The 26,071-nt window shown below is 41.4% G+C and overlaps 1 protein-coding gene across 2 annotated transcripts in view; it reads right to left on the bottom strand.

The window, feature by feature from the left end:
- MED13L (mediator complex subunit 13L) overlaps positions 1-26,071 on the bottom strand; it is a 163,703-nt gene that overhangs the window by 54,250 nt on the left and 83,382 nt on the right. For both annotated transcript variants that reach the window (XM_083716794.1, XM_083716795.1), the window contains exons 5-7: positions 6,454-6,599; positions 2,485-2,676; positions 1,923-2,111 (exon numbers count right to left, since the gene is read on the bottom strand). In XM_083716794.1, coding sequence (XP_083572920.1) covers positions 1,923-2,111; positions 2,485-2,676; positions 6,454-6,599 — 527 coding nt within the window. The remainder of the gene's footprint in view (positions 1-1,922; positions 2,112-2,484; positions 2,677-6,453; positions 6,600-26,071) is intronic.

The following is a 26,071-nucleotide window of genomic DNA, read 5'->3' as shown; positions in this document are numbered from 1 at the left end:
TGTTTGTTAGACTGAGACTTTCTTAAGGGTTGGCTTTTGTCTGTTATCCCTATCGCTTCCCCCAAGTCCTATATATATACTAGCTATATCATGAGGCATGTACAGGGTGGTGGTAAGCCATATGCTGCCACCCCCACCCCACCCCCAGAGACAGAAGCGTTGGCAGTTATAGTCCAACACCATCCATAATATAATTAATTGCTAAAGTTGTTCGTTCTTAAAGCCTTCTCACATAGCTTTTTCAACGAGAAGAGTAATACTCGCTATAATTAATTGCATCAACACAAAGCAGATCTGCCTACAGTGTGTGCCCAATACTAGAACCAGCTTATGTCCTTGGACATTGGCAGCCATGCAGGAAAGGAAATTATTACAACCGGATATACCTGTGTAGTGCTGAAGGACATGCCTTGCCTTTACCCAAAGTAAGTTAAGTACTTTCATTGATTTAAAAGAGACACACCACTTTAACAACCATCAAGGAACAGCAGAGGATATTAGATTGAAGTTTCACTAACACATAAAGACAACATTTTTATGACCCTGACTGGAATTCTTTCTGTTTCCTGAAAGCTGCAGAGCTCAGATTTTATAGCGCTCCTCAAAATTTTGCTCCATCACTATGCATTAAGAAGCATGTGTTTTGAAAATATTAATTTTACTGAAGGTGTAACTATGCATGGTAGTAACAGACCTATGTATTCAAATGCAAGTCAGTGCCAAACTCTGATTAGGGGAGGGGAGGAAACTTAAAATAGATACAGGGACAAGGTGCTGAATTCTTCTACTGCTTGCTACATTTGACTTGCACCTTGTCCACCTAAGCAATTTCCCCTTACACTTAATCAAGCCTTTGCTCCATCTAGCTTCACATTATCTACATGGACAGGCCCAGTTCTCCAGAGTTTCAGATGAGGGTCTTTTCTATCACAACCTGGAGATGCCAGGGGCTGACACCAGAACCTTTTGCATGCAAAGTATGTTCTCTACCACTGAGCTATGGTTTTCCCCAGTGCTGGGAGTGCAGTGGTGTTGATGGTGTTAGAAAACCTCCTCCCACCCCAGTCCCAATGATAGCCCCCCACCAAAGTCTGCTATTCACACTATAAGTGATGTTTCTGTTCACTGGTGGTCCCAAACTTGGTTGGCGTCTCTACAGCTGTCATTTAAAAATGAGATGTACTCATTGCAACTACTAGTCAAAACAAAAAAATTCCTTCCAGTAGCACCTTAAAGACCAACTAAGTTAGTTCTTGGTATGAGCTTTCGTGTGCATGCACACTTCTTCAGATACCATTGCATTGCAACGACTGTTGATGTGCCACATATAGTTTGCCCCAAGGGCTAGAAGAAAGTCCCACCAGGGGAAATACAGATAGCTGGAGGGGATGAACACAAAACATAGCAGACAGAGGAAAGATCCAACAAGCTCTCCCTCCACTTTTTATATGAACTGAGCATGAGCTGTCTCAGGGAAAGAACTGTGTGGTAGGAGCTGGGCTGTCCTCCTGCCAGGGCACTGCCTCCTGCTATGCTCCTGAAAGTGACTCGGCCAGGACAGGGAGAGAGAGTTTCCAAGGAGGGCAAGACAGCCAGAACCAGCACTGACATTGGCAAGGAAGCAGGGTACCTCTATCCAGCACCCTCCTACGAGGAATCCAGCTGCCATCTAGTCAAGGTGTACAAGAGAAAAACTGTGTGGCAGGTGCTGCCCTGCTGTCTTGGTCTGGGCCCTGTCACCTGCTATGAATCCTGGATCTGATGTGAGCAGGAAGAATACTTCTGAGTACAGCCTGGTCTTTATTAAGGTAGAGACTGCAAGAACGATCACTGACATTGGCAAGGAGCTTCTGTTCTTCTTCTAGACAGGCAGAATACACATAAAGGTTTTAAAAGAACTGTAAGGTGTCTTCCTCGCTTACCTATGACGGTCTGCTCTGGAGAGGTGGGTGGTGTGAGTAACATTCCACAACTGCTGGGATCTTTCACGTTGCCAGCTCCCTGCTGTGTCATGCTGTTGTGGGCTCCTAGCGTGGAAGTGTTCTGTGACACAGGAATATCATTTTGCGAGATAAGAACGAAAGCTGAAGGATATACCATTCGGACGCCACCTGTTAAGGCAGGAGTGAAGCGACAAGAGTAGGCTATGAATGCTTTTAAACGTTTCCGATTTAGCGAAATTGTTTCTGCTTCGATACACAAATTTTAACTACACAGCCAAAATCCATTATTCATAAACATCATCTTTTTGAAACGGTCACGTTTGTAACTAATAGGCAGCACAGATCAATAGTCTGAAATCATCGTGAGCTAGAAGACAAAGCAGCTACCAAATCTTAAGGCCAAGTAGTATCTCCAAAATTCTTTAGTATTAACAGATCCACAGTAAAGACTGCTACATATTGAACAGGGCTGCGTTTTTTAACTTTTTGAATGGCGGTCGCAGGAGGGGAAAAGCTATATGAGCAAAATATTGAACCTTACCAACTATGACTTCTACTGCCACCGGAAAATCGTCATCATATCCCAGTTCCTCCTCTTTCAAGTTCTCTTTCTTCTTCAACACCATTGGGTAAAAATACTGCCACTCCTCAATTAGCTTCCGGGTTGCTGGGTCTGACATCTTGTATGCTTGGCCCGTTAATGTACCACTTAAGCCATAAGGGCTTATCAGCACTGATAAAACAAGGGGGGAAAGAAAACAAAAAGATAGTTCAGCATACAGCCTCACCTCAGGCCCCAGCACACATTGCAATAGCATAAACAAATTTACTCTGAAGTCAGCCCCACTACTCCATGGGGCTTACTTTCCAGGAACTGTGAACTGCCCTGGGATCTATGGATGAAGGGTGGTATTATAACAACAACAACAACAACAACAACACCAACACCGTATTTTTCGCCCCATAGGACGCACCTAGTTTTTTTGGCGGGGAAATAAAGGGGGGGGGAAATTATTTCCCCCCCAGGGGCTGGCACGGGGGAAACCCAAGCTTCCCCCGACCCCAGCAGCCAGAACAGGCCTGCTATCTGCAAGCCTAGGGAGCCCGGCGAGAATTCATGCCGGTGTCCCCAGGCTTGCGGAGAGCTGCGCGAAGCCCGGACGCACTCTTCAGCGCGCCCCAGGCTTCAGAATGCAGGCAGCTCTGCGCAACCCTCGGGAGACCGGCGCAACTTCGCACCGGGCTCCCTAGGGTTGCACAGAGCTGCGCGAAGCCCGGAACTGCAGGCAGCTCTGTGCAACCCTTGGGAGACCAGTGTGAAGTGCGCACCGACCCCTCTCGCTCTCCAGGCTTCAGCGAAAGCCTGCATTTGCCCCATAGGACGCACACACATTTCCCCTTCATTTTTGGAGGGGGGAAAGTGCGTCCTATAGGGCGAAAAATACGGTAATAATAATACAACCAAAATGTTGCCCTAATAAGTAGCTTCTTACTATACACAGCTCATAAACACACACACAAATTAGACGTATTTTGGCTTGGGGATTGTGGGGAAGAAGCATGTTTTAATTCTGTCCAAATGTATATATATTGTTGTCAATTCAATTTAAAATTGGCTCCTAAACCTTGGAAACCTGGCCAAAGAATGTTCTGTTAAGGACCTCAAAGTACTCTGTGCAGCATTGAGACTCTCAGAGCATGTTGTCCTCTCAGCTGTGGAAAGCAGAGAGATTTAAAAATGTGATAGTAAAGAAGACGCAGCTCAAATTAATTAAGTGTTTTCCTCCTCAAGTGTCATTATTTAAGATCATTTGATGTTTTTAAGGCCACTGAGTTTAAGGATTTAAATCTGGGGATAACTCTGGAGTAAGAAGATTATAGAGTAAGGACGATCCGTCCTCCAGCTGTAGCTTGGCAACTAGCCTTTCATGCAAATCACATGCTAATTAATTAATTGCATGCTAATTGGATGTCTCCTCCCTCATTTCCTGGCCTGTCCACTTCTACAGCTTTCATTCTTCATCTCTGATCTCTTTTATTCATTCTAGAATGCCCCCATTTTTAAAACATCTCCATATCCCAGTTCTCTTGCTGAGGCTTCCTTTATAAGTTTAATTTATTTATTTAGTTACATTAACATCTGACCTCTGTGCTGCCATGGAACCCAAGGCAGAAAATATTTATTTACATGCTACATTTTTATCCTGCCTTTCCTTCGAGGAGCTCGAGGCAATGTACAATGCATCCTCCACTTCTAGTTTCAATACTCTTCTGAAAACCTTTTTCCTTCTAGCTGTTCTATAAATTCCTCCCCCCCTCCCGCAAACTTATTCAATCATTTTAGAAGCATTCCTTGTCATTTTAAATATACTTTTAATTTCTCTCTCTCTCTTCCTTGCTTCCCTGTTTATTCAACCCCATTTGTAAACTTATCACCTATGAATGGTTTTCAGGCAACAACTTTTAAAAATGTTTTGCAGTTTGTACAGCACCAGACACATTGCTGACATCCCACTACCCAGCAAAGCAAGGCATTCAGCTCTGTAAACAATTTTATTCATATAGGAGCCTCGAGGACTAAACAGCTGCTGAACTTTATATTCTACAGCAAAAAAGGTAAACGAAGAGGTAAAAGAAACGCCACTGCATCAATTATATTGAACACCTCTTTTGAAAACAATCTGGCATTTTGTAGCAAATTAAGAATATTTAAAATTGCCTAACGAAGAGCTTGGACATGTGCATTCCTTTTCATTAGAAAAAAAAATGGTGCAAACAATAATAACTAGCCCTTTCCTATTAGGTAGGCAATGCTTAAGCACGTTTAACTCTGCTGGACTATGGCCCTCATCTTGAATTAAGTGATCCTGCCTAAAGTGTCTGTACAGAAACAGTCAAACAGAAATTCATTATTTCACAATTGACTCCTTTGTCTCGCTAGGCAGATATAATCCTTTAGTGCAAAAGGATGCAAGCTGCATGGCCAGAAGACATGGATTTACTCCTAGATAGTAAAAATGTTCTACTTAGTTTCAGACCGATATTTGTTAATTGTTACAACAACCAATTAGTGCACACACCTCTTCAGGAAATATATTAATTAACAAATAGAAAACTTCATTTAAACCTGGGGGGTGAGGGTAATTTAAATCACCAATTTACGAAAGTCCACCATGTGGCAAATTAAAAGCTCACATTAAGTCCAATTAAAGCAGATATTTGAAGGTGGGAAAGGAAAGGAACACACTGAAGGTGGAGTCATCCAACAGTGAATAGCACAGAAGGTACTCAAGACATCTATTAAAATGAAGAAGGGGGACCTTCCGTTAATATCAATACTCACACACAGGGGCCCATCAGAGCTGAGGCTTAAAAGGACTAGTTTCTTAAAGCAGCTACTGAGCTTTAGCGCTGTCTGTCACCAAGCTAAAGTTCTAGGAAGGGTTTATAAATACAGGTCATGTGCTCAAAAACCAGTGCACTATTCTTATCATTCAATCAATTAGCCTAGTTTGCCCATCATGCTATGCCAAACCATGGTTTAGCATTTACATGTAAGCATCCAGGCTCCAGGAGGGTTTGTGGCTGCTTTGTTCCTCCTCCTGTCATTCTGCTACTGTGCTACATACACCATGTCACCTAAACATGGGCTCAGGGTTTAACTCTCTCCAGATTAACCACAAGAGGAAACCAAGGTTTGTAACAATGGCATACAACCCATGATTTGTGAAGCAGAGCTAAACAGTGAGCCAGGGTTTGGAGGAGATCCTAAGCTTAGTGCACCACAGCAGAGGAGTAAAGGGAGGAGGGGCAAAATGGTTGCATTCTCCCCTCAGAGAGCCCGTGCATTTACATTAAGCCAGGATAAGGTTTTACACAAGTGATGGACTATGCTGAATCAGCAAAGCTAACAGTTAAAATAAGTGAACTTAACAATGATTGCTTCATGGAAAAATAGAAGCCTTTTTCAGACTATTGTGGCGCTCATCTCGCTTTCAGACCAACAGAGCCAGTGTTTGTCCACAGACAGCTTTCCGGGTCATGTGGCCAGCATGACTAAACCGCTTCTGGCACAATTGAGCACCATGACAGAAACCAGAGCACACGAAAACGCTGTTTACCTTCCTGCCGCAGTGGTACCTATTTATCTACTTGCACTGGCATAGCTTTTGAACTGCTAGGTTGGCAAGTGCTGGGACAGAGCAATGGGAGCTCACCCCATCGCGGGGATTGGAATCACTGACCTTCTGATCAGCAAGCCTAAGAGGCTCAGTGGTTTAGACCACAGCACCACCCACGTCCAGTGATATAAGAGAGGGGAGATGGGGTGCAGCAAGGGGGAGAGGAAAAAACACCATGGAAAATGGAATGGGAAGTCAATAAAACAAAAGAAAAATTATTATGTACTGGAATGTCTATGTGATTATTATTATTTTTTTGAAAATTTAGTAAAACTTATTTGAAAAAAGTTGCTCCAGATTACAAGAAGACACGCACATAGGACACCTACCTTGGAATGGCATAGGGGAAGACTGAGCCATGTGGAGATGCTCCTCACTGATCAGATATATTGGTTGGTGCTGGACGATCTCCACACTTGTACACACATTGCACTCCCCATGAAGGAAGAATGTGAAGGCGCAGGACAAATGCTCACTGAAAGTAAGAGAGAAGAGGGAAACATGACAAAAGGTTGTTTAATCCTGGGATCAATGCTTCAGAGAATGGCAACAGAGATTCCATGGATCTTGCTGGAACAGAAACTACAACACATGGTGCTTGCATGGGTGTGAACACACTTTCATCTCCATCATAAGTGGCAGAAACATCAAGCCCTTCCCTGCTGAAAAACCAGAGAAGCACGTAGTGAAAAGGAACCTGTATCTGCTGATCAAGACATCATACATTGTCTTCACAAGACTTCACACGAGAGATGGAGCTGCTGCAAACTAAAGCTCATGCCTCAAAACAAATCACAATAAAGAACATGAACAAGGTTTTACTGCTTTAACCACAATCAAATCCCTTCACAAAAAAAGGCGTGTTGCAAAACAGGGAGCACCTGCCCCATTAAAATAAGGGCATTTTTAAAGAGTTCTAAATTCCTTTCTTCTAGCAGATCAAGATGATCAGGTGACAGCAAAAACTGCAAGGTTTTTAGCGAGGGCAATCAGAATAAGATCTATTATTTGATTATTGATGTAAACCTCCAAAATGTATTTTGTATAGTTAAGTTTTTACCTCTATCTTCAGTACATTTTATTTTATTGCTGTGGCTAGTGGCTAATGCAAATGAAGATTCTTCTGATCTTGCTCTCTCTCTCTCTTTTAAGAGCACGGTCAGCGCAGCCCTGGCTATGAAGCATGCATTTCATCAACTTCCAGCAACAATAGTAGTTTTCAGAACAAATCTCTTCAACTTAGTTGTTGAACAGAAACAGGGCTGCTCTGGTACCACAGGGACAGTGTTGATAGCATATGCTAAGGCACCAGATTTTGTCTGCTTCACTACTGGCTGGAGGGGCAAGATGCTTGTTGGGCTATCGAGCACCCTAAGCCAGGTACCTAGTACATGCAGCTCTGATCATTTCTTTATTGTTCAGCCAACAACTGCTGAACAATCCCAACAGTCACTAGAAAACTCAAAGATACCTTTGCCATACTGGGTATTTTAGATGCTTTAGATGTTATTCATAACTCAGTAACACTAGCGAGCCCTCTTCTACTTTATTCTAGCTCCCATTGAAACTGCTTAGCTCCCAAAGAGAAGACAATACTCCTGGGTCTTCCACACAACGGCTGCCAAGTGAATAAAGGCAGTGTGAGGGAAACACTAGGACACCCCAGCGTTTCTCAGAAGGCAACGTAATTGGCTTTATATGCAGGTGGAGAGGAGATGGCACTGCCTCACAACTCTGCCCCTGAGAATAGCAGAAGGGTGGGTTCCCTGCACTCTTAGCTAAAGGGGAAGTGTGGCATTGCTTAGTTGTAAAGAAAAGTTGCTTCTGGGCAAAGTTTCCCAAAGTGAAAGAGATTTCGGATCAGCTGATTTCTGTTGAATCACTCATGACCGTGCCTTTGATCCTTGTTGCTTCCTTTGGCACAGAGCCCAGCTCTAAGAGAAAAGCACTGCCCAAGCCAACCCACAAGTACGCTTGAATGAAAGAAAACAAACAACTGGGATAATTTAGTGGACCACTCTTCAAATCACTACAGCCGTTTAACCAGCTGACCCTTATTGTAAAACTAAAGCTTCCACACATTATCCTATCACTAAAGGAGGAAAGATTTGCTGAAAAAGTCTTTTTGACCAGGCCAATATTTTTAACCTACCCAAAAGAATGTTGAATGGTTTAATGTCTCAGAACTGCAAGCATAATGTACGGTATTTATGACTTACAACTGGACAATGGTAAAGTTTAGTTAGTGATGCCTACTTTCAATATGACCCAATTCAGATATTGCAGCCAAACAATAATTAAGTTCTACTGGGTGTTTTTATACTGTATTATTCCAATGAATGGAGTTTACAATACTAAAAACAAAGCCCCATCGAGCTGGAAGTTCAGCGACACTGAATTATTTGTAGCCTGATACTCACATGCCTGGTATATCAAACAGGAGCCTGAAGGCTTGTTTACCTCTGGTGCAAATCCATTGGCAGGAAACAGTACAGAACTGTAGGAGGACGAACTGAAGCCCTTAGTTGCAGGCCTGTTCACTTTGTTGTGAAGGAAGCCTGAACTCTGCCTCTGAAAGGCTGGTGTTCTCCTTCTCTCAAGCAAATCTGAAGGGACATTCTTCAGAGAGCAAGCTACATGTCTGCAGCTATTCTACAAAAGGAGATCCACTTTGAGGAAGGATGGGACCCTCTGCCGGGTCCCCAGCAGGTCAGTTTGTGAGGAGCGGCTGCTGCTGCCTGCCACGTGAAGTAGCAGATTAGAGCATTCCCATGGCAGCCGACCTGCATGTGTGTAGGTACAATGCAACCTATATAAAGAGTGTGTTACATTTTTGCTTTGCCTCTTCTCTAGAGCCTCAGTATGCAAGCTGCGCAAAAGGCAAGAGATGGGGGACAGGGAGAAAAGAGATGGGGATGTCAAAGAGAGAAGGAGTGGAGAAAGAAAGGCTGACGAAAGTAGCAGAGTGGAGAAGAATCTGAAACGAAACCTGAGGGAGAAGAGAAAGAAAAGGGAGAGAGGAAGGAAGGAAGGACAAATATGAGAATGCGGGGGGGGGCATGGACAGAAAAAGAGTTTTGACAGAAACTGCTATTCATCTAGCAACCATTAATTGACATTAATTTCCTGATTCAAGAAATATAATGCTGTCAAATAATCAGCAGTGGTTTGATTTTGATCTTGTGAATTGTTTGCTTTGTTCATTGTTTATGTCAACAGTTCTTAAGCTTGCGAGATAAAGAAATACTGTCAAATCCATTGGAGCCCAGAGTGATTGCCAACCTGCCCTCCTATACTCTGATTACAGAACTCTAAAGGCATCATACTATCATTACTCCAACAGAGATAAATAAAAAGACAGATACGTCTCCAGTGCTTTTTGTGGACAACCATTATTTATAAAAGAATCAGATTGCATTTCTGCTTTTAACTTGTACATAAATTTTCTAGAGTTAGGGTGGGAAGTGAGGTAGCCAGGTTTGCAATGATTAGAACGCTGGGTGGGGTGGGGGTTGTGAAGAGATCCAAAGGGATTTCTCCAAAATGGGTGAGTGGGCAGCAAATTGGCAAATGCAATTCAATGCAAGCAAGTGGAAGTGATGCAGACTGACGTAAAAAACAAAACAAAAAAACCAATCTTATTTCAGATATACTCTAATGGAGTGTGAAATGGTGAGTGATGCAGCAGCTGTAAAAATACTGTGTACAGCTCTAGTTGCCTCACCTCAAAGAAAGATTTGTAGAGCTAGGAAAAGTTCAGAACAGGGCAAACAAAATGATCACAGGGCTGGAGCAACTCCCCTACAAGAGAAAGTTAAGGCATTGGGGAGAAGGGAAAGTTGAGAAGGAGGGACAGGACAGAGGTGTGTGAGCATGCCTAGTGCACAGAATGTGAATGAGGCCAAGTTTTTCTCATGAGAAAACACTGAGGCTCAAGATGTGCGAGTTCCCTTATCAGAAGAAGCAAGACAATAGAAGTGGGTGTGACTCCACACATCCACTTTCTGTTTGGATGTTATTTATAACATCTAAATCCACCCTAAAACTGAAAGCATAACACTTTATGTTCCTGGAGACCTAGAACACTCAGAAAGGAGTGTTCAGAGGTGAAGTCAAACTGTTGGAAGGTTGCAGGGATTCCCACATGGTGGGGTTAATGTTTCCCACTTTCATGCCACGTTTGCAGATAACACAGAGCAGGTCTGCCAACAGGCCTGGTGCTTGAAGCTAGCTCTCTGTAAAGCACACCCTTGGGATCCTGCTATCTTCCATTCTGCATACATGACCAAGCCAGCATAGGCCATTGAGACAGAACTGCAAACATACTGGAAATGTGGGCTTGGATGAGCTCATTTCTGTTTGAGAGACTATCCGGCCATGTGATGCCCAAAATCTTCCTGACACAGCACGTACAGTGGTACCTTGCTTCTCAAACTTAATCCGTTCTGAAAGTCTGTTCCAAAACCAAAGCATTCCAAAACCAAGGCACGCTTTCCCATAGAAAGTAATGCAAAATGGATTAAACCATTCCAGACTTTTAAAAACAAACCCTAAAACAGCAATTTAACATGAGTTTTACTATCTAACAAGACCGTTGATCCATAAAATGAAAGCAATAAACAATGTACTGAAGTCACACACACAATCAATCAATCAGTAGCTGAACTGGGTTCCACACAGTCACAAAAACTAAACAAAAAGAGCCGCAAAAACAAAAACTCAAAATAAATAGCAAAAACAGACAGACCTCAGTGTAGCACTCAAAACAGAAGTGTAACACTCAAACTGGAAGTATAACACTCAAAACAGAGCACCTTCGACTTCTGGGAAAAGTTTGCAAACCTGAACACTTACTTCCAGGTTTTTTGTGTCATCTGCAAACAACATGTCACAAATAACAACCTACCACACTTTTGTCTTAGCACAGAGACATGCCAGGTTGAACAGAAACCCATTGCTCCTTGAGTGGAAGTATACACCGTCTTCAGTCATACTGAAGGCATTAGAGAGCTACAGGGAGAGGAATATACCAAAGAGAGATGGGGCAAGAACAGAGAATACTCAGAGAGCACTATGTTTTTGAAAATCCTTCCCTAGAGAGACTCAACTGGCTCCATTTTGCTGACCTTCATGTGAATTGTGAAAATCATCATCACCAACAACAACAACAACATATATTCACCAGGAATTTTGCTCAGAATTTTATACCTGCTACTCTGATAGGTTTTATCTATCTCTGTTGCAGTGGGGTTATGCTTCTGCTTTGTATTTATGCAAAGTTGTGTTTTAATGGTTGCTGTAAACCACTTTGTGGGTCTTTTGGGTGAGATAAGGGTTTTAAACAGATACAGGCAGAGAAAGTTATTTTGCATGGGCATCCTGGTAAAAGCCAGCCTCAGGGCTGAATTCACACAATGAAAAGGTAAACTACATAAAATATCCTGTAAGATTCATTCATAAGCACATTCAGTGTAGCTTAGAAATGCATGAATGACAGACAAGGAAGCGGAAAGGTGTGTGTTCCACTTCAAGGTGTATGCACCTCCAGTAGTAACCTGCTTATGAATAGCTGCAGCATGTCTGTGGTTGGTTTCAACACACACTGCTTCAACTAGAATTTATTTGATGAGCCAATCATATGTTACAGTGGCAGCTCCCCTGGCCTTCCTCCAGAGGGCTCCCTTGCAGTGCTTAGCACGGAAATAAAGATGAGGACACACTGGCTGAATCAGATGATCATATCTGGACTTAATAAACTGAGATACACATACGCCATTTCCCTGCACATGCAGCTCCTTTGCTCATCAAGCTATCAAACCATGAAGCTTCAAATTAACCATAGTTTCCCATTTTGCCCAACCTGGGATACTATAGTTATGAACTACTGAAGAGGCCAGGATATTAAACATGCTTAACATACTGTTCTCCACACACACACACACACACACACACACACACACACACACACACACAGCATCCAAACTGGGCCAGACTCCCTATTCCAAGTTTAAACTTAAAACCATGCAGATCGAGGGACCCCACCCTGTTTCATATCTTTTTGATTACATTCTTCAGCGACACACTTTATCAACATACCAGTGTTCAGTCTTTTTAATTAAAATAAAATGTTGTGTCAGTATATATAGTCCTGTGCAGCCATATCAAACTGTAAGACATTATTCCTCTCAAAGTGAAACATCACTCAGTCACCCTCAAAAAAGATAAAGTCACAGGGCTGGAAGGAGAAACTCAAAAGCTGCAACATCACAATTTAAGATTTTGTTTTTATTTTTATTTTTTAAAGCAGACTTGACCCATTACTCTGTCTGTACCTAACGATGGCTCCGTGACGAATGAGCAATTTTGAATTATTCCTCAATCATAAGCACAGCAGTAACAATTCTGAAATTCTTATGGAATGGCTTTATTCCACAACATAGAATCGTGGAATTGTGGCGTTGGAAGGGACCCCAAGCCTCACCTCAAGTTTCTCAGGCAGCACAGCTTGGAAAGACATCCCTCTATGTTCAAATGAGGATCCTGCATAATGTCTTCATTTGGAAAGCTTCTGCAAATCCATTTCACCAGATATGCACCTTGCTGTACCATTTAGAACCTTATGCTACTTTTAATAAATAATACAGCTGGCAGGAGGGGGGGCGTGTTCTGACTGCTGCACCGATTCTCAATCTCCAGGGTTCAAGAAGAAAAAGCATATGCAACTAAGGCTTTAAAATATACTTTGATGTTTCCCACTTTTAGGATTTCTAGCACGAGGAGACCTCTGCCAAAGAACATATATATTCAAATCAGAATAGCCCTTTCTTTCCGACATTAACACTCCTTTTCATAAGCTATTTTTATCTCAGCTTAAGGAAAACAGATTGTGCTATCTGATAGATGTCTCCAATCATGTTCTACTCTTGTATTCAAATTTGTGTATTTATAGAAAGGCATTCCAGTGCTTTCTCTACATTATCCTTCAGATGTTATGAAGATGTTCTTACCAAAACAATTACACAGGTGAAACAACACAAAGAGTCCCCTGGCACCTTAAAAAGACTCATTTATACTGGCAGGCACTTTTCCAGACTAGAGCTTACAAGGCTGGAAAACAAGCAGGGAAAACTGGCAAGACAATTTCATGCACATGATTTAACTGTGATGATTTCTTGTTTTAGGAGGAAAAACTCCAGAAGGTAAACTAAGATGGCTCATAGCCCCTGAATGCTCGCCTTTGTAAATATGAGGTGCAAACAGGATCACTACACATAGCAGTCCGAGCACACCAATATTCCATGAGTGTTTGCTATGGACAACATTAATAGCATACATTAAAGAAAGTTCTTCTTGAGGATAACCCTGTACCTTGCAGCTTACTCATATTCAGTTCTCCTACCCCAGTATTTAGACTGTTTAAAAGAAATGGGAATGAGTAGATATATAAAAAAATTCTCCTTCAGATGCATGAATTACATGCTCCAGAGTACAGAATATTCTGCAGGATTTAAAATCACATCAGAAGCCCCTTTGCAAATACCAGACCCTTCTTCAACTGCAATTTAGGACTTACTTATAAATGGCTGAACATATATCTTTCTCATAAGCAATGCAGGAAAGTTGCCTTACACTAGGCAGGCTATCAGTCCACCTACCCAAGGGTGGTCCAGCGTTTGGCCCTCAAGGCCTTTTTGGGCAGCCCATAGCAACGTTTGACACCCTGCCCAGTCCTTGCACAGACTGGCTTTGGTAAGGAGGTGTGAGGGCTCTGGCAGGTTCTTAGAGCTCTCACGCCTCCTTTCCAAAGCCCAGCACCTTGCTGAGGCAGCTCTGGGAAAGTAGTGGGGGGGGGGGAGAGAGAGAGAGACATCGTTTTGGCCTTGCTCCCCCCCCCCCCCCGCTCGTCCCAACAACAAGGCAGTGTGCAGCCCACTGGTTCCATGTCAAAGTACTCCGGCGGCCCATTTGGTATGAAAAGTTGGACTGCACTGATCTAACCTAACTGGCAGCAGCACTCTAGAGTCTCTGGCAGAGATTTATCCAATCACCTGGTACTTGATCCTTTTCTTTTCTTTTCTTTTCTTTTCTAAGGAGCCAGGGATTCAACCATGCAGTCTGCTACAGAGCTACAGTTCCTCCTTTTGCTCTTTGCTTTTCTTTCCCCTACTCATAAATACAAATCTTAAGTGACAATGACCCACACCCTCCCTCCAGTAGTGTGGTACAGTAGTACCAGTGATTAAATTCATCTTCTATCAAGGCAGGACCCATTTGTACATGCTAACCCACCAGCTAAAAAACCAACAGACCAGGTAATCAATTGCAACCCTACAAATAAATTCTGCAACTGTACAAGAACTTTCAGAAGCCATAAGATTCAAACACCAAGATCCTCCCTATGAATATAAATTAGCCTGTTTCTTCACTAGCATCCAGAGTGTTGAGATAACAAATTCACAATGCAGAAAAGTGTTTAGATAACACAGGAAGCATTTAGATAATGTTATGAACCCATTATCTTGACACTTTGTATGCATTCTTGCCAGGACTAGCATGCTAGAACTAATTTGCTTGACTCTTGATAGTCTGTTCTCACTGATTTTATCTCCAACTCTCTTGCTATCTCCATTCACAAGCAAAGGAGAAAGGGATCAGCTAGCAGTTTGGGTTCCAAAGTGGGCTGTCATCAGACACCAAGGCAATGCAAAGGAAAGCCTTCAAGCTCCACACCAGAGCTTGCCAGCTCAAACACGGATCTGTGTTCCCACTGTAACGCAAACCATTTCATAGCCGCCAAGATCAGTTCTTCCAAATGCTCACAAGCATGCTCTCTAAACACTTAATTATCAGTGATGATGCAACTGGGCTGTTTAACCTCACTTGGTGTCGGGAGGTACTAACCACTGCCCTACGTGGTAAACCAAGTCACTGTAGCTTCTCAGGGTGGAAATCTCACATGCTGGCCAGAGGAACAGCCAGGAAAACTCACCTGGTACCCATGCCCAATAAATTCTTGGTGCCAGACATGGGCCTTCAAATGGCACTTAAACACTGTAACATACTTCAGTCTGCTTCTCACAGTACTTTTACTGATTTGATTGCTTTATATTGATGGAAACTGACTTGAACACTGGTATCTAAATACTATTAAGAAATAGGAACAGGAAAGAAAGATATAAAAGTGTTGGGAAGACAGAAAATGAAAACAGGCAGGGAGCTCTAAACCATGGTGCCTGGATACTAACTCCATCAGTTAAAACCAAGTTCTATACTACAGTTAGCATTAATATTATTATTTAGTGGACTTCTTAAGACACTGTTTTAAATGTAAACTCAAAGAGACTTATAATATAATGTAATACAAAAATTCAAACCAAAGCAAAACAAAACAAAAAAAGCTGAAAAGACCGATATACATAAAAAGCAGTCTAACAAATCCCACCCACTAACAGAGACCACAGTTTCTAAAACTCTCCAAGCTAAAGGCCAAAAGGATGGATGAAAAGAAGTATTTTTCGTCCAGTGCCTAAAAGTAGCCAGTGATGGGGGCAGGCATGTGAGGACAACATTCCATAAGGAGGGAGCCACAGCTGGAAAGGCACCGTGGCAACCTATGGTTTGTCATGGAGTCTGAAAACAGACACTCACTGTAACTGAATGCTAGTGTCTATTTTACTGTAAGCTGCAAAAACTGTGTTTCTGACACAGAATGAATTAAGGAACTATCTGGCAGGGTCACACAATAGGGACTCACAGGTTTCTGTTCAGTATCTGAGTACAGAAGAAAGGTTCACCTCTATGTTAACAGTAATGGCTTTCTTCAGGGCAGAGCTGCCTGCTCCTCATTGCTCCCATGTTTCAGCTTTATATCCTACTTCTTTATTCTCTCCACCCTGTGATATTTGAGTAGCTTGATTTCACTCTCCATATGAAGCTGGTAACCATAGTTTCTCCATATTAATAGAGCCTTTTTTATTTTTATTTTTTAAAAAAGCATCTGAAGCAGACAGAAAAATGGTTAGCATTGTAGCGATACATTTCTTTTCTGTAACAGGCCGCTACTGTCAATTCAGTTGAATGGGATTCAAATACATTACTTGTAAAAATGCATCACTTCTCCATTCCCTGCAGGCCTTTCCCTTTAGAATGGCAGTAAAGGTTATTTACAGGGCTAGAAAAATCTCAAATGATGCAGACTTCTAGGAATTTGCAGTTATTTCCACAGCTCATTTTCTACGCAGTGTAATGGTAACAGTTACAGAAGCTTTGTGTTAGGGCAGCTCATTCCAAACATATAGGATACTGTTAATGCCACCCATATATTTTATTCTCTAGAAAATACTCAAATGATTAAAAACTAGATTTAATTCAGTCAAGGGCTCAAACCAGCTCTCACAATTGTTCAGAGTATAAACACACACCAAATCAGTATTAAAATGATCAGAAGCAACCAATAGTAAATGTGGTATGCAACACATGTGACACAATCAAAGTTCCATACATGTTAGTCCCATAGTTTCAATGGAAACAGTAAACATAATTTTGTCTTAACTGTGTCTACTAATGCTTCACTTCTAATGAGGGAGATCTCCATTACAGGCTCCTTAGCAAGACGTCGCTCAGCATTCATCACAGAAAGTTTCTCATACATGCTGGAAGCCGTTTTTATTTTTATAGTTGCTTCTTTTAAGGAAGCCAGCGATGCTAAGCACTGCACATTGTTTTAAAAGGACACACCCTGACCACAGCCTTACAACCTAACAACTGTGCTTTAGACTGTGTTTATCTTTTTATCTAGTTGAAGCTCTTGCAAAGCAATACTCCCAGCCTTCTCACACCTGTAAATATGTACTATGAATGCCACATATCCCGAGCTAGGCCAGAGCAAGGAATAGCACTATGTGCAACCTCAATGCAACAGATTGAATCACAAGTCTGTCAACCATTCCAGTAGAAATAACTGGCAGAAATATCCTACGTTGGATTTCGTTCTATAGAAGCATGACAAACCTCACCATATTTTATTTTATTAATTTGTAAGCTGCCTTTCAAGGCACAGGTGCCCCACTCCCTGTGCCCTCACCTCCTATGTAAAGTTTTTATAGAAAAGAAATTCTTAACTTAATCATCAGCATGCTCATAAGGCATTCAATTAAAACCACATTACACCATCCTAAAACTGAACAGTAGCAATTAATTCATCAGAATAATAAATATAAACAGCTGAAATACACAGACAATCCATCTCTGTCCAGTTTAGATTTTTGCCTATAAGCTCATGCCATCGTTCCTATTCTGGATGTAAAAATGAGCAATACTTTATTATTACACGCCTGAACCTTGGGCTCAGGTGCTCCCTGCTTCTCTTCTCCTTCAGCATGGATGCAAGGAAAGCAGACACATTAATCTCAGCTTTAATTAATCTCAGTTTGCCATTTTGTCCAGACCTGAACTGTGGTTAGTTTTGACTATCTACAGTTATAACAAACCAGCTACATAAACTTTCAAAGCATTTCACACATACCAAATCTTAGTTAAACTTACATAACTATGGTTAGGTGCAAGTTCTGCACTGAGATGATAAACTGTGGCTTGCGCTTGACCAGCAGATCAGAATCCAAAACCATGGCTTTGCATAAACAAAAATAAAGGTACATCACTTAAAAAATCCCAGCTGCTGTCAGCTTCTAAGACGTCAGCTCTTTATGCTTCTGCCTCACCAAGTGTTTCACAGAATTCAGTAAGAACAACATCAGATGCAGAGGAATCTCATATCCTAAAATCCTTAATTAATGAATAGTTCTCTCTCCCTCTCTGGTAGAGGGAAATACCTCACACTCCTACCTATGGAAAATGTGTGCTTTCTTCTTCTGGCACCTCCACATTAGGGGTAGATAGTTTTTTATATTGATTTCATGCATTACTGCAGAGGCGACTTGCCATCTCTCTTACAGCAGTTTCTCTAACTCATATTCAAAGGAAAAACTATGTGTACTCCTCCATACATTTTCTCAGACGTCTACTGGAATATTATCTTCTATGTTTTGAATGTGTTTCTTTAAATAATATTTAACTTGTCCAGGCTCTGTATCCGATTTGGAAAGCAGCTGATACTTTCTTTGCAAATATGTGTCTGCTATTTTTTATTATTAACTTCTCAAATTCCATTACCTCTCTTCGTTGCTCATGCACTCTGTTCCTTTGTACAGGATTGAATCTGGAACTGGAGCAGGAGGGGATTTCCTCTTTTAAAGGAAATCTATTAAGCTTTGAATATGCTGTGTGATATCCCAAGTCACCAAACCTAAAAATACAACCTTTCTCCCCCCAAATTTCAAAGCTTTATTCATATTCACAGTCCTATCAACTTTTACTCTTGCCCAAGGGGCCTTTTCTCCTCTACTCCTCTGCCCATGTCCTCCCCAGGGGGTTGGGGGAACCCCAGAACAGATTCAGGGGGCTTGCACAAGGAGAAAGCCTTGCGCTGATGGAACATCTACTTTAACACTACAGTGGTGCCCCGCAAGACGAACGCCTCGCAAGACGAAAAACCCGCTAGACGAAAGGGTTTTCCGTTTTGGAGGCGCTTCGCAAAACGAATTCCCCTATGGGGCTGCTTCGCAAGACGAAAAAAATCTTGCATCCCCCCGCGGTTTTTTTTCGCTTTTTTCTTAAGCCGCTAAGCCGCTTATCAGCTGTTCCGCTGATAAGCCGCTTAACAGCTGATCGCTGGAAGCCGCTTGACAGCTGTAGCGCTAATCCGCTAAGCTGTCAATGGGCTTGCTTCGCAAGATGAAAAAACCGCTATACGAAGAGCCTCACGGAACGGATTAATTTCGTCTTGCGAGGCACCACTGTATATTGAACTCCACTCCACCATTACACTATTACTGGTAAGTACTGATTTCCAAGAGAGAAAAGCTTGGACTCAATAACTGTAAGAATCCCACATCCTTAACAGATTAGACAGTGCATATTCTCTTCAGTTTTCCATTGGCTCATTACCACAGTCTATAGGTTCAACAGCCTTCAACGATAGTACAATGGCTGCAACTACCAGGTCTTTAATAAGCTATCAGAATTCTTTGCTGAAATACACATTCTCACCTAGAATTTGTCACTAACTAGAAACATTAACTGAGAAACAGGCACTGAATTTCAAATGGTGTGCTTAAAATGGAGGCATGCAGTTATGTCTTAAAAGATTATCAATCATATCTGAAACATCCAGCTAAGACTTTTTCAACCTTGGGTCCCCAGATGTATTTGGCCTACAACTCCCATCATCTCTGACCACTGGTCCTGTGAACTAGGGATCATGGGAGTTGTAGGCCAAAAACGTCTGGGGACCCAAGATTGAGAAACACTAAAAAAAATTAAAGACGTTGTTCTTGGAGTCGTCTAATTCCTTTGTTTCTGACAATCTATTGTTTAATTTGAAGTTATTTCTAACAAGTACTTCAATTCACTTGCCAGGTTACACAAACAAGTAAAGATTTTAATTACAGAGCACTGGCTTTATTCATCAGTTAAGTTGTAATGCATTTACTTAAACAAAAGGTGCAATAAACAAAGCATTTTGATAAGAAGAATAAAAACTTATTCAATGACAGGCATATTATATTCCACTGATAGTACCATTTAGCATACCAATTCAAACCTTACTGCTTAGATATCAGTCCCTGAGGCCTCTTCAGAATTATCAGATCTTCAAATTTACTCTGACTGGCCATCATCAAAGCAAGCAGAGCCAAAATTATATAGCCAATTAATGTTATTCATCAATTTAAAATATAATCAATACAATATATCAAAAACAAAGCATAAAGTTAAACCAGTAATACCATACGTAGGCTTTCTTCTAGACACACACCTCCAGGTTAGTCCTACCTCTTCCTACCTTTCACTGAGGTATGTCAGTGACTTGAACTCACCAATTTCCCCCATTAAGAATATTCATCAAGTTTGCTATTCCACCCCTTATTCATTTTTAAAGCCTAATTTCTTTTTACAGCTTTGAAATGAAGCACATTCCAGCTGTTGTTGTTGCTGTTGCTGTTGCTGCTGTTGTTGTACCCAGGCATGAAAAATATTTAAATGTCTAGGTGGCAACAAATGTTTAGGAGACCAGGCCACAACAATCTGGAATTCATCCAGCCCTGCTTACGCACTAACCAGTCCTCCCCTATTTCCCAGGATATGCCATTATGTCAACTGTGTCCATCTCCCCTTTTTCTCACAAGGAAGAAAGGGAGGTCATATCTTCTCCTTGCAGGGAATTAAAAAATATTTGGTTGAATGGGTATGATTAACCTAAGAATTTCCTATAAAGGTTTTGTTGGTACATTCATGGTCAATCATAGTTAACAGTTTACTATTCAACACTCTTCTCCCCAGCCGTGAGAGGTGCTGCCATTAAGGCATTTAAATATGCTCCAGCAAGTAGGATCTACTTTCATTTCCTGCAATTTCACTCTCTGTAGGACTGCACATGTTAGTAACACAACTTGGGAGCAGGGGAACAGGATCCTGTTGGGTCCTTCCCATGGAGCTGGAACCCCAATTAATTCCATGGGAGAGCCACATGCAATCGGCCCCATCCATGTACTCACATTACTCATACACAGGACCCTGAAGAATAGCATCGCATCACACAGAAGTGCCTATCATGCTGCAAGAAGCACATGAAAGGCAAGAATTAGCCAGTTCAGGCACTCCAGGTTTACAGTGTAACGGGGATGTGCTTTCTATAGAGCTGGCTTCCAAAAGATAAAAACCAGAGAACCAGAAAGAATTATAAAGTGTGTTCCTCAAAACTACAACTTCTAATTCCTCCCCACCACCACCTGAGAACAAGTAAACAAAACTATCAACACTCCTAAGGATTCAGGATAATTGAGCTAAAATAGATCCAATTACTTATGCACACAGAGACATAGGATAGGGGGAAACAGCTTGATTAATAGAATGACATAAAAGCTAAAGCCTACACCCAAAATGTTTCAAAGCTTCATTGTGCTAAGATAATATTATGTATAATAGAAGCAGTGAGAACAATCCCCAGGAACTTCTCTTGGTGAAGTCCCGCTGCCTGGTTTACTCTCTCATTTGTTATTAAAAAACACATCATGTCCTAGGCACAATAGAAGGAGAATAAAAAAACAGCACTCCTACATAAATTGAACATCGAACGCAAAAGGAAGTATTTTCAGGAAAAACAAATTACAAGGAAATTTTACTTGTGAAGAATTCGCAAGCCAGAAGTAGTCCACTGTTACCAAATCATTCAAATTTGGACTGATTTAGGGTGTGCCATTTAAGCAAAACCCCATTTTTCATGAAAGCAGATTTGCATTCTTTGCTCATTTATCATCATCTACGGTCAGACATGCCAAAGGCAACAACGACTGAACCCTGCCGTTCTGTAGGTGCCTAAAATCCTCAAGTAAATCCCAAAGAGGGGGGGTTGACAGAACATTCAGTGTCTTGGCACAGATTGGAGTGCGCTGCTGACTCAGGAGCACTGCCAGTTCAAACAATTTTATTGGAAAGAAAACACCGTGAATATTAGCAGTGCAGTGAAATTTCAGCCATAGGCAGAAACAAAATTGTTGAAGTTTTGAGGTCAACACTATGCCATGAGCTGCTGTTACAGACTGCCCCCCTGTTTGCTGGTGGGAATCATCAGCCATCCAAATAAAGTTGGCGATTAAACTCCCAACAGCTGGCAGTGTATTAATTACTGCAGTGTAGCCATAATTCCCACACTGACAGATTTGCATGATCTCTGACCTCAGACTACTAATACTAGCTAGCAAATGTACCACTGGTCAGTTTTCTAGCCATACCAAGCAACACACAAAAACATGGAAATGCAGGATTACAGGACAGATCAGAAGTTTTGCAGTGGTCACCTCTTTGCGTAACAGTTTACAGTCTTCTGAAACGTCTTCAACAGAGGAAGAATGTCAACTTCCCTAGGGACCTTATTCCACCTCCGTCTCATGGCACCATTTAAACACTTCTCCAAACAGTGCAATATAAACATAATCAAAAGACTGCCCTAATCATGGCACAGCCTTTGCAAATATGGAAATAGAGGAGTTCTTGCACATGAAGGATCCCTAGGTATGTGTTGGAGCTCCTGGATCAGAATATGTATATGCAAATTTTATAATACATATAAAGAATTACAATCCTAATGCAAACAAAATAATGCAAATAAAATAAATAAATTCCTTCCAGTAAGGTGCTACTGGAAGGAATTTTTTAAATTTTGTATTGTTTCAACTACGGCAGATCAACACGGCTACCTACCTGTAACTAATGCTAATGCAAAATTCACACAAACCTTTGGGGTGTTTACAAACAGCTATAGAAACTGATATGCTCCTGTGATAAGTCTTCACAGCCATCACCCCCCTCCCCCCCGACTGCCAATTTGAAATCCTACATTATTTTGTTTATTTGATTATTTTGATACCTTTATACCCCACCCTTTTCCATTACAGAACTCACAGCGGCATATGTGCAGGTCTCCTGGCAGTCTCCCATCCAGGCACTGGCTGCCTACTGTACCCTCACAAACCATGTACTGGGTTCTGTCTACGAATGAAAGAAGCTCAGCTTGTCCAGAGAACCACCAAATACAATTTTGCTTGTACACACACATTGCACAAGAGGTCTGTCAAATGGCAACAATGCTGCAACATTTTAATAAGGGGAGTGAGCAAACTTGTGATTTTGAGGACAGTACATTCAGATTCAGAAGCATATTGCTTTCTTCCATGTAAATACTGGGGTGGCAGAGAGGGAGGAAATCCCAACCTAGAACCATCCAGAACTCTTACCAAAACTACCAAACTAAGGTAGTCAGCCTTATTAACAAATAAAATAGTACACGAAAGTATCATAGGCTCTCAAGGTCTGAAAGAAATGGAGAAAGCAGTTCAGAGCTTTTAAAAATTAATCTCAGAGTGCATTCTTTTGTTTGAATATTTTCTTTGAAGGGAGAAGGTCTTATAAGCTGAACTGCTAGGTCAAACAGCCTCTGCAACCCACCAACTTTCTGAAGCTCTGAACAATTAATGCAAGGTGGGGTTTATTTGTTTGATGTTTTTGTTTTTTGGAAGGTGAGGGTCTTTACAATTGAATTCATTTTTGTGCGTTATCCTTGCAGAAATTATTCTTGATACAGTGAAGTCGGGTGTGATCTGCTCTGGTAATCAAGATAAAAATAGACTGCATCTTAATGACTAAGAAATTATGAATACATGTTGAATTTGTTGCTTTAAAAGCCACATAAGCTTCACAGTAATTATCATTATTATTGTGGAAAAGCTAGACAATTTATCTTCATACTAAATTATTTGGAAGTTTCTGTTAACCACACACCATTAAAACACACACACACACACACACACACACACACACACACACACACAAAGTAGATACAAGGTTGGAGTAGACCCACTCAAATTAATACTTAGTTTAGTCACATCCATTAATTTCAATTAGTCTACCGTGAGAAGGAGTAAAATTATGACTTCTTCCTGCTCCACCTAATAATTGTGAGGTTTTTATCTAGGATCCTATAGCCTCTCTTTAAGAGCTGGAAGCAGCAGGCAGGCTAGAGGTCAACTGCTGGTTTAGGGCTGCAGAAAATTAAAAACAAAAAACCACAACCTTGGACTATGAAAATAAACATCTGAATGGAAGAAAGGAAAAGACTACTGGACTTCTGTACACTGCAGAGTAGTTTCAGACAGCCTCATTGTCATTGTATGGTTAAAGCATCCCCTCACTCAACCTTAGGGGACAGGACATTTTGATCTACTTCAAATGTGTCCCCAAAAAACTGGGCCACTGGTTTTTAAATTTGAGAAACATTTTTAAATAGCATTATTTATTAAAATGGCAAGCACTATGCTGAGGCTTTCTGAAACACTAGCATCAGCCTCTCAGCAAAACCAACTTCCACTGATGTTGCGGGTCTCTGAACTACATATGTTGAGGAAGGATAATAATAATAATAATAATAATAATAATAATAATGCCACCAAGTGTGCTCTCTTCTTTAGAACTACTTTATTCTTGTCTACATATTTATGTAAATTAATGAATTGTTCAGGTAAACTGATTTATAAACTAAGCCCCATAAGAAAATGTTTATTTACAGAAGCATTTATATACCACCATTTATATATTGCAATATCCAGGCAGCTTAACAAAGCATAAAACTATCATTCAAATGACTGACCAGTTAATAAAGCTGCAAACAGCTGCATAAGCATGTTGGCATTATATATATATATATATATATATATATATATATATATATATATATACACACACACACACACACACACACACACACACACATATGAAAACTGGGGTGAAAATTCATAGGGTTCTACTGACCAAAAAATTTCAGGAAGTTGGATCATATGAATAATGAGAGCAGCTGGCTGAGGATTTGGGGGCAGGTCTTTGCCCTCATTTGCACCCTTTACTACATTGAAGAATTGGTATTATAAAATGATTTGTATGAAGTGTTATTCACACTCTGAAAACTTTTCTTTTTAAATCACCCACCTAGGTCAAAGTTACATGGGAGTAACCATATTTATCTCCTTACCCTAGGAACAGCATGCACCTTATGACACTCAGTTTGGTTCCAGTGTGCATTTTAAAACACTTTTTCTACTGCACAGTCACAGAGGTGGTATTTAAGTGGCTTTAACCATTGCTCGGTCCCTGCTCCTGCCAACCTAGCAGTTCGAAAGCACATCAAAGTGCAAGTAGATAAATAGGTACCGCTCCGGCGGGAAGGTAAACGGCGTTTCCGTGTGCTGCTCTGGTTCACCAGAAGCAGCTTAGTCATGCTGGCCACATGACCCGGAAGCTGTCTGCGGACAAACGCCGGCTCGCTCGGCCTATAGAGCGAGATGAGCGTGCAACCCCAGACTCGGTCATGACTGGACCTAATGGTCAGGGGTCCCTTTACCTTTACCTTAAGAGGCTGAAAATGTTAAAGAAAGAAAAAGGCATCACTTGGACCATCTCATAAGTACAGTGGGAACAGAGGCCTCCGTCACACTTGCTTTTCCCTTCGCCAAATAGAATCTTCTTAATTTTTGCCATTCTTCCAGCACGGGGCCAAAAAGTTTTGAAATACACATGCAATTCTTGGCAGACTGTTTTAATTTTATTTATTAGTTATAATAATGGCGTGGTTACTTTCCCCCCTAAGATTCCAGATCTTCTTGGATTTGTTTCTTCAGATTTACATCATTATCTTTGCATCAACTCTTTAAATTCCCATTGATTTTTAAACCCTAAGTATTTGGGAGCACCATTTAAAAATGTGTATCCAACTTTTCCTTATCTATTTCCTCATTATATGTGCTCATTAGTAGTTCCCTTTTTGTCACATTCATTTTAAGCCCCATCACCCTCCCATAATCTTGCAAGGCTCTTAGGTTCTTCAGCAGAGTTAGTCATATCTGCCATAAAGACTATTATGTCATCTGCCACAGCAAACCACAGCAAACCTAGAAAGGGTCCAATGTGTTCAGGGGGTCTCAGCAGGTAATCTGCACTGCTTTCACTTTCCTCCTCCCTCTAAAATGTGCACCCTCCAGATCACTCAAGAGATTTGTCAGGGCTTGGGTAATACAGTCAGTTTTCTTCAAAAGAGTTGTCAGCAAGCAGAGAGGAGATTGCCAACAGTGCTTGGGATGGACAGACTCTGTTTCATTTCTCCCCTCCGCTATCTCTGCAGATAGCACTTGGATAATACAAATGGCGGCATCATCACCCAGTCCACAGATGGAAATTTCCAAGTGCTCTGGAAGGCCCACATTGCACCAGAAGGAGGAAGTGAGACTGCATAGGGAAGACCTATTCTCACAGTTCTCCCTTTGCCAGAACTAGGCAGAATTGGCA

Source organism: Podarcis gaigeae (assembly GCF_964106915.1).
Source record: "Podarcis gaigeae genome assembly, chromosome: 16".
In the NCBI taxonomy this organism is placed as follows: Eukaryota; Metazoa; Chordata; class Lepidosauria; order Squamata; family Lacertidae; genus Podarcis; species Podarcis gaigeae.
The sequence above is the reverse complement of the archived record's forward strand: the minus strand, read 5'-3'. Positions and strand labels throughout refer to the sequence as shown.